At 34.0% G+C, this 12,488-nt stretch overlaps 1 protein-coding gene across 5 annotated transcripts in view; it reads left to right on the plus strand.

Moving 5' to 3' along the window:
* Window positions 1–12,488, plus strand: part of LOC105326054 (uncharacterized) — a 16,923-nt gene continuing 4,435 nt past the window's right edge. For 2 of the 5 annotated variants that reach the window (XM_034480866.2, XM_034480865.2), the window contains exons 1-5: window positions 806–1,040; window positions 9,859–10,603; window positions 10,890–10,959; window positions 11,505–11,585; window positions 11,885–11,978. In XM_034480866.2, the coding sequence (XP_034336757.1) occupies window positions 874–1,040; window positions 9,859–10,603; window positions 10,890–10,959; window positions 11,505–11,585; window positions 11,885–11,978 (1,157 nt within the window). In that variant the 5' untranslated portion in view covers window positions 806–873. Of the gene's footprint in view, window positions 494–805; window positions 1,041–5,433; window positions 6,279–9,858; window positions 10,604–10,889; window positions 10,960–11,504; window positions 11,586–11,884; window positions 11,979–12,488 lie in introns of those variants that run through there. The other 3 variants (XM_034480867.2, XM_034480868.2, XM_034480869.2) reach the window with 3 other exon arrangements.

Below are 12,488 nucleotides of genomic sequence, written 5' to 3' on the forward strand. Positions count from 1 at the left end.
ACAATCGAACATGGCGATTAAAGGTAATCCCTCACCTGTATCCTGACTTTTTGAAGTTTTAACTAGCTTTGGTGAGAGTAAACATACCCGGATCCTTTAATTACAAAAGGCAAACTAAAAACCGTTTACAAAGCAGGGGGGTTATAAATTAAGGTGCCAATACTCAGTCTATTTCTCCAGTATGCCTCTATAATATCAGTGAGGTGGACAATAAATAATGAACAGATGCTTCAATACTATTTTCGTAACACATTCGATAATGTCTTAAATCTGGATAGAAGGACACTTTTAATAAAGTTAATTTTGGATAGAATTTTCTTTCGGAGAGTTATTTGTGTGCGTTTGGATAGTATTTAGTGAGAACAATGTCAAAAAAACCAGAGGAAGTGTTAGGCGAGTTACTTCGGCGCGGATCGGCTAGAAGTCGTCTGCTTGGTTTGAACAACGCCAAAGCAGAAATGCGGGAGTGGATCAAAACCATGAGTCGAAAGAGGTAAGTCCAACTACATATATAATACTAATCCACAAATTACCCAATGTTATAACTGTGTTTACATGGACAAGGAATCACTGCTTTGAATAACATGTTAGATTTAAATTCGTTGTGCTTGAAGCTTTGAATTGGACAATGGTCACAAATTAGCTTAACACACCAACCCATAGACAAACCAGAGATTTAACATTAATCTATGTAAATACTACGAATAACGAAAATGAAATGTTACGACATCTTTGGTCCCGCATTGTCCTTGCATAACAAGATAATCTGGTTAACAGGACTGTTATAGTGACACGACAAGACATCTAAAATTCGAAACACTATATGTACATGTAACAGCTAAAATCTGAAAACGGCCTTCGAAATCGACGCACATGGGGAGATACATTGATTTTTGTGGCTTGGGTGATGGGGGTGAGGTAGAAGCTGATATGAAGTTACGACTATCTCTGACCCCACCCCCGGGATTCCGACGGACGCCCCCTAAGCTGCAATCACGTAATAGAGTTTTCGGGGAACCAAGACCATGGGAACTGATTCAGTAAGTTTTATTTGCGTGTACATGTAGTTCTAAATTGTGCGAACTTCTACTTAGCAAGAGGTTGTTTTCTTGACTGAAACTCCAGTCTCCAAATTCTCGCCCTCAGAAACTTTCAGATGACATATCTCATTTTTGAGAAGTCAAATTTTAGATGAAACAGTTATATTGTCACAAAAAACACCCAGTTGTATATTTAACCCGACTGTCCTTATGTCAATTTTTTGTGCAATTTAAATCATTGTATAACAAATTAAATTTAAATTTCAAATGTAGCGCTAATCAAGGGATTTAGAAAGAACCCATAAAATTTAAATCAATTTTATAGCCTTTTAACAGGGATTGCAAAATTGGCGATTTAATTTTACCAATGAAGTATAAAAATTTCCCAATTTCAAGGGGAACATTGTTCAACTCTATCATTAATGAGAATATAAACCTACATGTCTCGGGGGGAAATCCGCATTCAAACTGATTTCAATCACAGTTTCATTTTATTATTTTTTCCCCTTTCTTTTGGAAGAAAACCCAATTGACAGCCATTCAAATAACCCTTTTGCAATTTGTGGCCTGGATCAAAGATCTTAATGAGAGAAAGTCTATAGCAAATGTTTTTAAGGATGACGTTTACTCAGAATGAAAAAAAATTCCACTGATGATAATGAAAAACCAACTATTGTGTGTTATAGACCTTACATGGTAGTGTTATTCTTCATTTTCAAAAAAGTAGGTCAATGACCTACTTTTTGAGTTAATGGCCATTGAATATTTTTTGAAAATTTAAGAAAAATTGATAAACATTTTACACTGTGATTGAGATTTTCTTTATTGTGAAAATAGCACAAATTGCTTAACTCTGAGACAAATGAAATACAGTTTATGAATGGTAGTGACATTAAATAGATACAAAGCATTAAGTTTTCATTCACACTTTTTATAGATATTCAAGTCCGAATTTCCTCTATCAGTTTTCAAATTAATACCCATTTTTGATTCAATATAACAAAAAACTGAATGATGATAATGCTAAAACATTTATGATATTAAACAAAGTATATTGACCTTTCTCTGCTGGCATAAAATTTATATGAGATCAATGATCAAAATGTTGAGATATGGTGTCTTTTATAATTTTTAAGCATTTTTCAATATTTTTGTAGTGTGTGCTTTACGATTATCTAAACGAAAAAGCAAGATAAAACCAACAGAAAATATGCAAAATTATGTTGACTAACAAATAAAATCTTAACTTTAAATATTATAGTACTACCAAAAATATTTCAGTGGGAAAAAATCTGAAAAATTAAGTCCGAATTTCCTCTGTTTGGCTAAAAGTCAAACTTTGCCAGAGCGTAATTCCATAATTTAGTAAAAATATCTTTTGTTATGTCAATAATAATTCATTTCATAATAACTTTTTGTATTTAAAATTTGTATTTAAAACAAATTTTACTCATGAAAGTTTTTAACAATCCGGATTTGAGAACTCAAACCCTGAGTAAACAACATCCTTAACAACGTTGACAGAATGTTCATCAGTTGACTGTCTTTCCAACGTCTTCAGTGCAGTATCCTCGGTGCATGTGCGATTTAGGGAATTCGAACCAGGCCTGCGTTTTACAAAAAAACTTATGACTTGTGACCAAATTAATGAATGCTAATTAATCACTAACTGATCAATGGTTTATTCTGATTGCTGTAAAATATAATTATGTTAATCAAAATAGTTGTAAATGAATGGTTTTAAAAAAAAATTTGTTAATTAAATACCATTCTATGAAACTGGAAATATTTACGACTTTGGCGTAAGTTCTTGTAAAATGCAGCCCATATTCACTATAAATCTGTGTACAATATGAGCAATATATAGCAAATATTGGCCCTTCAGCTACTATAGCTAGCGTGTTTCATTTTTTGTCGCTTGTAGCAAACGTAACAAGGTTATTTTTTAATAAGAACTTAGAAACGACGCCGTCCTGTGTTGCAATACTCAGTACACGCTGAGCTTTATAGAAAATATCCCTCTCAGCCTGTTGACGTCACGTTATGAGTGAAATATTCTTGAATGCAATCAAACAATCAATCATCATTTAATTCTGTCAATATCATCTAATAGACAGTTTTAACTGGGTATTCACCTGAAGATGGGTAATAAATAAAAGAGGTTTTGATGTAATATAAAGCATAACAATGGTTAGATGTCAAAGGCGCGTATAAGACATTTATCTCTTCCTAAAACATGATTTATTTTGATCATAATCTTATGCACTTTATATTGAGATTTAATTGTACCTTAAATGTGGATTTTGCTCACCAGTTTTACATCTAGAAATTAAGTAAGATGAAAGAATGTTTCGAAATATCGATGTGCATTGTTACTGGTTGTTATAACTTGAGCGAAATGGCTCATGAGGATTAATCACTTGCGTCTTGTTTGCGTCACAAAAGCATTTTGAAGATCATATTGACGTCATGAAACGTCAAATTCCCCTATATGCAGGTAAGTAATTTTTCTATAAGCTACAAATCGCTTTTGCCAAACGCTGACGGAAAATCAATCGTCGTTTTGCAACGATATGTTAGTACAGTAGATCATGTGAACAGACACCAGTACGTGTGTAAAGACCATGAAAAATGCTCTTCCGCCAGTTGCACGGTACGATGATTGCACAATGCTGAAAAAAATGCACGATTCTACGAACAGCACGACGCTTCACAATTTGCTCATAACGCCCAACGCTTTGCACGATACAATACGTAGTTTTTAGTTTAGACGTATAGAAGCACGTTTTAGGACCAGCATGCTTACGGTGACAGGCATTGTCGATACAGTTCCATCCCGGAACGATAATCTTCACATCATTTGCATCGCCGTGGCGCGTCTTCGTTAGCCAAGTGTTTTCTGTCCACCCAAGAGAAGACTGAAATGCTTTGGCCAGCGAGTATGCACCATTGCCAAATTTTAAAATTACTACAATGAATTGTAATATAATAACATGACAAAATATGGAACATTTTGCAGCAACGATTGGTTCAGTTTAATCTCTTTTGTACAAAAGAGGGATTTTTGTGTTTTAAAAAAAAAAAATAACACTTCCCGAAAAGAGGTCACTATATAATAAAAGGCACATAATTATCCAGTCAATTTTAATCAGCAAATCATACATTTGACTACAGGTTATATAAATATTTCTATAGCTATATATGTTTTGGAAACATTGAATTATTGTCTGTTCAATATTGGATCATATTTGAATAGGTGACGAGGTGTCATTTGTTGTATCTCTGCTTTTTCGTCATCAAATTAAATAAATAAGAACAGGTTTGAATACTCTTCCCTATGATTGCACCGCCTTTCTCTCACCAAACAAAAACGTAATTGAAATACACTATAATGGACAGACTTAATAAAATGGCCATTCTAAGTCAAATTCCATTCACGAGGTGTATTATTACACCCAATCAAAAAGCAATATCTGGCTGCTTTTTTCATCGGCCGCTTTCACAAATGATCTAAAAATGAGTTTTAATTTCCTATTTCAATAAAGATGAGGCGGTTGATAACGATTTGGATTAAATAGACTGTATTTTCTGGTTTGTGATTTGTATTAATACATATTTGCAAATTGGTTCTACGGCATCGGGTTCATTTCGGTGAAATGTTTTATTCAGCGACTTTTGTTAGTGTAGTTCTACGAAATACCTATATTGATAAAACTTATTCGGTGACCTTTGTTTACCTGTTCTATGAAATATCTATAAAAAGAACCGAATGTCAACAAATTATGTTATGTACTAGTATACATTTTTTTATATAATTGACTAGCTTTATAAGCAAATGCATGTGTATGCAATAGTTTCTCTACAAGTAAATAACTCAGTATCGTATACCACGTGACGTTTCTCTTCCAAAATACAACAGTCAAGAGATTGTTTACTTGTGTACGTATACGCGTACTCCTGTTTGATGCCAATTTCAGACCGTGCATCAAATAAACGTACACATCACCACCACCCCATCACCCCTAAAAGAAATGACCACAAATTATATATCTATTTGGTCTTTTGCAATAGCATGTATGTTCACGATTGTATGAAAAACCTTGTACTGAATATAAAAATTAACATGATGATGGTGATAAAATGCGATATTAATAACTCTACAGTACTTGTACTTAGATACTGCTATTGCATGTCCATACATCCCTATTAAAGGTCATCACCGAGCAATCAAGTGGACATGATATATCGATATCGATCAGATATATAGTCCAGTATTTAAACAATAACAATACACCCTTCAGTGTCTTTGGGGGTTGAGCTTTTAAAAGCGTTAGCGTGCTAAGGATAGGGCCGTAATTCCCCTCTTTTCATTGAGAACATTGTTGATGTTATGACTTTCATTTCTCTAATAGAATCCTTCAAAAGTGGACGATTGTTGAATGCTCTAAAGCGACATTGGCTCCGGTATTTGTTGTTTTCCTAAGAAAGGAATGACGTTTCCCTGTGCATGGAGGGATTTGAGTTGTAGTAAAGAACTTAACGGGATTAATTCCATTCAAGTCGATGATTTGTAAAGACACTTTAATAGATAGTTTTATTGAAAAAGCGTGAGAGAGCACGATCATATTTTGTGAGTGCATGTATTTTATGTCGAAACTATATTGCGTACGTTTATACCTACCCAGGAAACATACACTCGATTTTTTAAAAATACATTTAAAAACCAAGGTGCAACTTGTGGCGGAACTAAATGCTGTTTTTAGACGATTTACTAAATATTCAATGTAGACTTAAATATTTTGAAAAAAAGTATTGACGGTATCGGAGAGTTTATCGGTGGGTAGCATCTTGCAGACATTTTTGATTGTATTGAAAAATCCGATAACGACCGATTTCCAATTGATCGGCAAATCCTTGTGACCAAAAATGGGAAATATATTTCAATTACCTCCGTCATTTAATTAATTTATGGTTTTTCGTCCGGTATTTATTTGAAAGAGGATATTGCCAGGCGGATTTTTAACATTGATTCAGGGCAAATGAAACGAAAACCGTACGTTTCTTATAGCCAAAGCGATATTTTAATATTTTCTTAATGAACTGGATGCAAAGGAAAGTAGCAGATACTGTGTATTAGAAAATCTTGGATCGTTACCTTAGTAACGGGTGATGATAGTGATATTTATTATCTAAAGACAGAAACAATATGTCGGACTTGGAAATCGCGGAGGATTCTGAGTAAGTCCGTCTTTTCATCTTTATTTTGTAATTAAGCGACTATATATAAAAGGTAAAATTGATTTTCTGCTGTATTGAAGTCTTATAAAACTGATTTATTTTAAAGTCGACATTGTCAAACACCCACTGTCAGAAAGAGGGATTACATTCTTGCATGTACAGTATTTATATGAACAGACAAGGTTGTCCAGCAAATGCTACTGACCATTGCGCAACACGTACATACCTGTATTTTGTAAGGGTTATTCGGACGAGGATGGAAGACAGTTGGTAATGAGAATTATTAATTAGCTATTTAGATGAAAAAAAAATCCATCCTGAATATAATTACATACGATCTGTTGATAATGCATGAAGACACTAGTTAGCTGCCATAACCAAACCTTTTTACGATGTTTACGTGAAGAAATCATTTTCTAATTTAAATATGTAAGGAAATTTAAGGAGTAAGGAATAGAATTTAAATTTGAAAATTTACTCTTCTATTTTTTAAAGTTTGACTGAAGTAGATTGTAAGGGGAAGACCTACGCAGAAAATCTTCAAACTTTTTTTTTTTGTTCAAACAAACTTATTTTACATCTATATTTGTTTAAAAATTCATTTTGGTATTTGGGCAAAATTCCTATATGAATTCCTCAAACACTCGTGTCCCCATAGTGGTTCTAACACACATTCATTAAACATGAAATTTCGCACACACGAACAAACGATAAGTCCCGAATTGTCCAATACACAAGTACTTTTTTCTTATAAACACACAGTTTATCAAATAAAATAACCACAGAATTTTCCCATTGCACGTTGTCTCGTGGGGCCCTCTTCAACCCTCTCGAGGGTCTTAAGTGTTTGAAGAATGGTCTTGAAAATTCTTTATGCAAGTCCATTTCAATATAATAATGTCTCAATAGAGTCATTTCTTCAATAACCCGTATATAACCTTTATACATGCGGATGACTCTTTAAGTACGTAGCAGTAAGTATATGTTCTTTGGGGAATGCACCGAGTCTCGACTTTAGAATACCACTTAAGATGACAGAATTGAATCCTTGGGACACCTGGATTTGATATTTATCTTCCAATACACCTTGATCAAATAAAATATTAAGGAAAATGCCACTGTTACCACCTATGCAGGTGTCTTTAGAAAACAAAAAAACCAACAGGTTTTTTATTTTTGGTCCAAGGATTTATATGGATATACATGTACCTGAAGTCTTATTTATCATATTTCATTATTTATTGTTTCATAAATAACGTACATCAATATGCAATCCAAGCTTGTGCACAACATTGAGTCCATCATCTTTATAAACAGACAAGGTTTTGCAAAGTAACGATATTTCTAATGAATTCAGAATTAATGCCTTCGTGTATCATTGATATTGTTGTAAATGATTTTGTTAAACCAGATTTTAACGAAACGAAACACCTTGGACAAGAAAACAAGATGATAATATTTTTCCCTGATGTCTATTTCTAACGCTCTGATACCCTTTTACAAAGAAGGACGAGACAAGGAATTAGATCCAAGGTCCCAAGTTAAGATATATCATTGCTTACAAACCTGTGCGTTTGTTTCTTTTGAAAAGAAATTTAATTGTTTTATAGAGTGTCATTTCTGGCACCATTATGCAATGTGTGCTCTCTTTGAAAAAAAAAAATCTGAGCCCTACCAAATTACAAAATGCCATTAGGAATTTCAAGATAAGATCATTTTCACTATATACCCCCAGACCAAAGTTTAATTATGAAACTTACCATTAAAATACACTCGAATTACACGGTATGTATAAGATAGCTGCACGGGTCTTTAAATCTTGTAATTGTAATTCTATCTACTGAGATTTAATTATCAGATCCTTTTATGATTTCCATATTTGCACTTCTATTATGCATTGACATATTTTTTTTCTTGAATGTGCAACGAAGAATGGGGGTAGAAAAACCAGTCTTTAAAAAACGATTAAGTGAGTCGAAATTACTTAATCACTTAGGTCTTTGGCAGAAATATAACGATGGTATAAGATGTCGCATAATAACGGTGGAATGAGAGTTTGAGCAAACGAATCGATACATCTCAAACGAAAGGATTTCAATACGAAGACCATGTAAACAATCTCAGTTTCAACAAACTTAGAGACTGATAATGGCGAACACTCGAAGATGTGTTTTGTTCAGCCGGAATACTCCAAAAGCCTATCATAATTCTATTAAAAGTACTTTGGTTTTTAAGAGTCATCCGCTTACTCAAGCTCGCCAATTTGATTTAGAATGCTAATCGGAGTAGCTCTTGAAGGATACCAAGAAATACATAGCATTGATATGCCAGAAAGAATATTGAAACGTGAACTGGCAAATTTTTTTCCTCATTTGTAATTCAGAATTTTTTAATTAAGACCTACACAATTCAAATATATTTCTGATATATATCATTATTCTCTTCGTTATTGAAATTCCAGCAAATCACGCTCTTTAATTAAGAGGAGAGTTTACCGGAAAGATGTTTGGCAAAACAAATTTCAAGATAATGAACCCAAAAACGAAATAGAAAACGGATTAGGAGGCCGCCATTTAAATGAATGAACGGCGCTCCGTCCATTGTGTTTCCACAGATAAACTTACAATTTTCCTTTCTTTATTAAAAAGCTTTGAACGCGGTCTGCTCAGCAATATCAGTTTCCAATTAAATCTAACATAGTCTCATCAATGTTCAATAACTCTTAATCATGATGGACGGTACCAATAGGGGGAGAGCTTAGCTAAGGAAAGAAAAGGCAATCCTTGTTGTATTAAAGCACGTAAATAAAGCCTTTGTTGTGTGCATACAAAGGTATACGTTATCTGCCGTACAGTCAACTGCAATAAACATGCATATCAATACAGAGGAAGATATTTAAATGAAAACGGACAGTATTTATGATCGCTGTAAATCACCATCTTTTTACACGTGTTCTATAACATTTACACACATATATAAAAGTGTTCTCATCGTTTCTGTCATATTAATTCTTGTGTGTGTCCGTGGGGTTTTATATATGCTGACTGAGCAATTAAGTTTTAATCAGTGAAAATCAAGTTTGAATTTGGTAATTTGTTTCAAAATCATGGTCTTAAATGTAAATCTGGAAAAAAAAATATGAGAAGAAAAACTACAATATTAATCAATAAGAATGAAATGCATATTAGTTTTTTTTTTTCAGAGAAAAAAATTGGGTCTAACGCATACAAATACTTAATCAAAATATAGATCAATTTATGCATGAAAAAGGAATATTTAATAAGTAATATTGAACGATATTATGTGACAATGAATATTTTACTGCAACCGTTGTTTACTCTGTTTGTTGATTCAGTAATGAAAACCCTTCCAATGTCAACAACATCTTCATTAACGGGAAAACATTGCACCGTAAAAATGTTGACCCAAAATCAGCATAATGAAGCTGAATTTTGTTAATCAACTAAAAACTGCTACTTTCATCTCATTGGATTGATTTTATTTTATACATAGTTACAGGTCCTTTAAATGTTTGAATAGAATACTACATGTAGTCATACACAATGTCATGTTCTTTCAGGAGGATGTTAAAGGTGGTGAAAGATGCAACAGACAACAAAAGCTTCTACGACACCATGGAACGGAACCGTGAACACGACGGAGAGGAGGAGAAAGAGGAGAAGGATCTTCCTCCCGTCTTCAACAAGCGCCTCTTCGTTACACAGGGAGCGGTCATTATCACCAAAGAGGCCAGGCGCATTATGGCGCAAAACGCCAGATGTTCCCCGGATCAGGACCCGTCTTTAACGAAGTCAGAGATGTTGACATTGCGTTCAGTTGTTGAGGGACTGAAGTTGATTCATAAAGGACAAGATTACATCAAAAACGTTCTGTCCCGATGCGTGACCTTAGAAAACTATAATGCGTTTCAATATGTGAAGAAGAAGCCCTGGGAGGACACACTGTCTTGTTATTACGTCGTACACGGCGCGGTGGAAGTGACGTATGACATGTCCGGGGCGGGGCAGTCGTCCTCTCGGAACGTTTACCAACCGAACATCATCTATAGCCATGGCACTGCGGAATACCTCGGGATTGTTAGTGCAGAGGGGCGGGATGAGGACATTGCTCCTCCAGCGACAGTGTACACGAAGGAGCAGTGTGAATTCATTCGTATTGACAGAGACCGATTCCATAGACTGATCGAAGTGGAAGAAACGATATTGAAAAATGAGATTCAACGTTATTTCAAATCAGGGTCTAGCATTCTTTCAATACTTGCCGATGACGTGCAAGCAAAAATTCTACAAATGATCCAAAAACACGTAAGATTCCAATTTATTATTAGAGTTTCATCATTCCGTACTAGACAGTGTCACATTGATTTTGTAAAAACATTGAAATCACTTACAAGGCTAATGCTTTTGGAATCGAATTTCTTTCAATATGATATTTGTTTTAGACCATTTAGTGTTAATGCAAACAATTTAAGAGCATGTTTGTTTTCTTTCGAACGCATTCCCTTTTAAATCAAATTGTTGATTGGCGAAATGTAAACTTTCAAATCAGTGGAAAGAGATTCATTTTGTGTCTTGATAATTGATATGTCAGGAGTACCCACCAAACAAAACGCTGTTAGAGCAGGGCGAGGAGACGGAGTACCTTTACGTCATAGTATCAGGTGAGCCAGGGACCATACTTGGGATCAGTTAGAACCATTTTAACAAGACCTTGGACTTTCAGTAGGACGTAACTATCTATTTCTTGCGTCAAAACAAGTTCAAAATGATACTGGTTTCGAGTGAAATATACACCGATTGCAGAGTCTTAACTCAAAAGACAGACAAATCTTGTTGACTTCAAAAAGCAATAGCTAACCACTCAAACTCCAAGCTCTTGTTAATGTTGCAAATAAAATCACAATCAACAGTGATTTCCTGTAGATGAATATACTCTGAATAAAAATACTACATTCAAAATTTATATAGATAGCAAACGGCAACCATTAATATAGCCATATCATGAATCCTGAAGACTAATTGCAGCAAAACTCATTGCAAGAGTAACATATCCTGGAAACCTCAAGAGATGTAAAATTTCCGTAAAATGTGAGGTTTTGCAAATAGACTGCAAACTGTTTTTTCTTTCTTAGAATAGTTGAGAGGGTTTTCAGATGAATACAAGTTTAAAAAATTCATAACTGAAATGTACTTTTATAACATAAAGGTCGGGTTCAGTGCTACCGAGAGGTGTACATTCCTGAAGCGGATCGCAGCATAACATTCTACGTTTGCTGTAGGGAGAAGGGTACAAATTTAATATTAATCTAACTAATGTTTTATTTACATCATTCCAATACAATTAAAGCATTAGCAATATCAAAAACTAATATCTAAGGGACAGGTAATTTCCATATACGAAAAGTTCATAATGTGTTCCTCTTTTGATATCAACCTATAAAGATTAATTTTATTTTAAAGTCATATTAGATAAAAAAGAAATTCGGACCATTAATTTTTATATAAGATTTGTCAATCAAAATGCAATTATGATAATCATAGAAATATGAAGCATTAAAATGTTGTTTACGTACTTTTTAATGGCAGACGACTTTTTCGGCGAGGAGGGTGTACTCGACCATGACGGAAGTTATTGTAAGATCACCACCACCACCCCCACCGTGTGTTACAGGTTCCACAGGTAAACAACCCAAGACAAGATTTTGTGGCTTCTGTATAAATGAATAATATTAGTAGTCAAAAAGGCATCGTAAAATTCTAAAGGCATCATTTTTTATTCGCGAATAACCAGGTTAAATCTGATTCGTGAAAATTAGTCTTTGCAAACAGAAGGTCGTTTTATTTAGTTCGTACAAATAATCTGAACAATTTCATGGTCTGTGTCGATATATATCCGCCAAATATCGCGAATCTGGTGGATATTTTTCACACGCGTTAAATACTTAATTTACATTACGTACCAAATTGAATCAATAAAAAATCCGACCGAGTAATCGGTTAACCGATTTCAGAGTGCCATCCCTAATAAAAATGTTCCATATTTTACAAACAGAAAAGAACAAAAGCAAATTAAACTTGATTTGATTTGGAGCAAGTATTATAAAAATAAAATCAAGTCGTATATGTAAAAAGAAAATGACAAGCATAAAAAACATAGTATTATAAAGTCTTCGTCTCATTCAAGAGAACT

Source organism: Magallana gigas, chromosome 3 (genome assembly GCF_963853765.1).
Source record: "Magallana gigas chromosome 3, xbMagGiga1.1, whole genome shotgun sequence".
Lineage (NCBI taxonomy): Eukaryota > Metazoa > Mollusca > Bivalvia > Ostreida > Ostreidae > Magallana > Magallana gigas.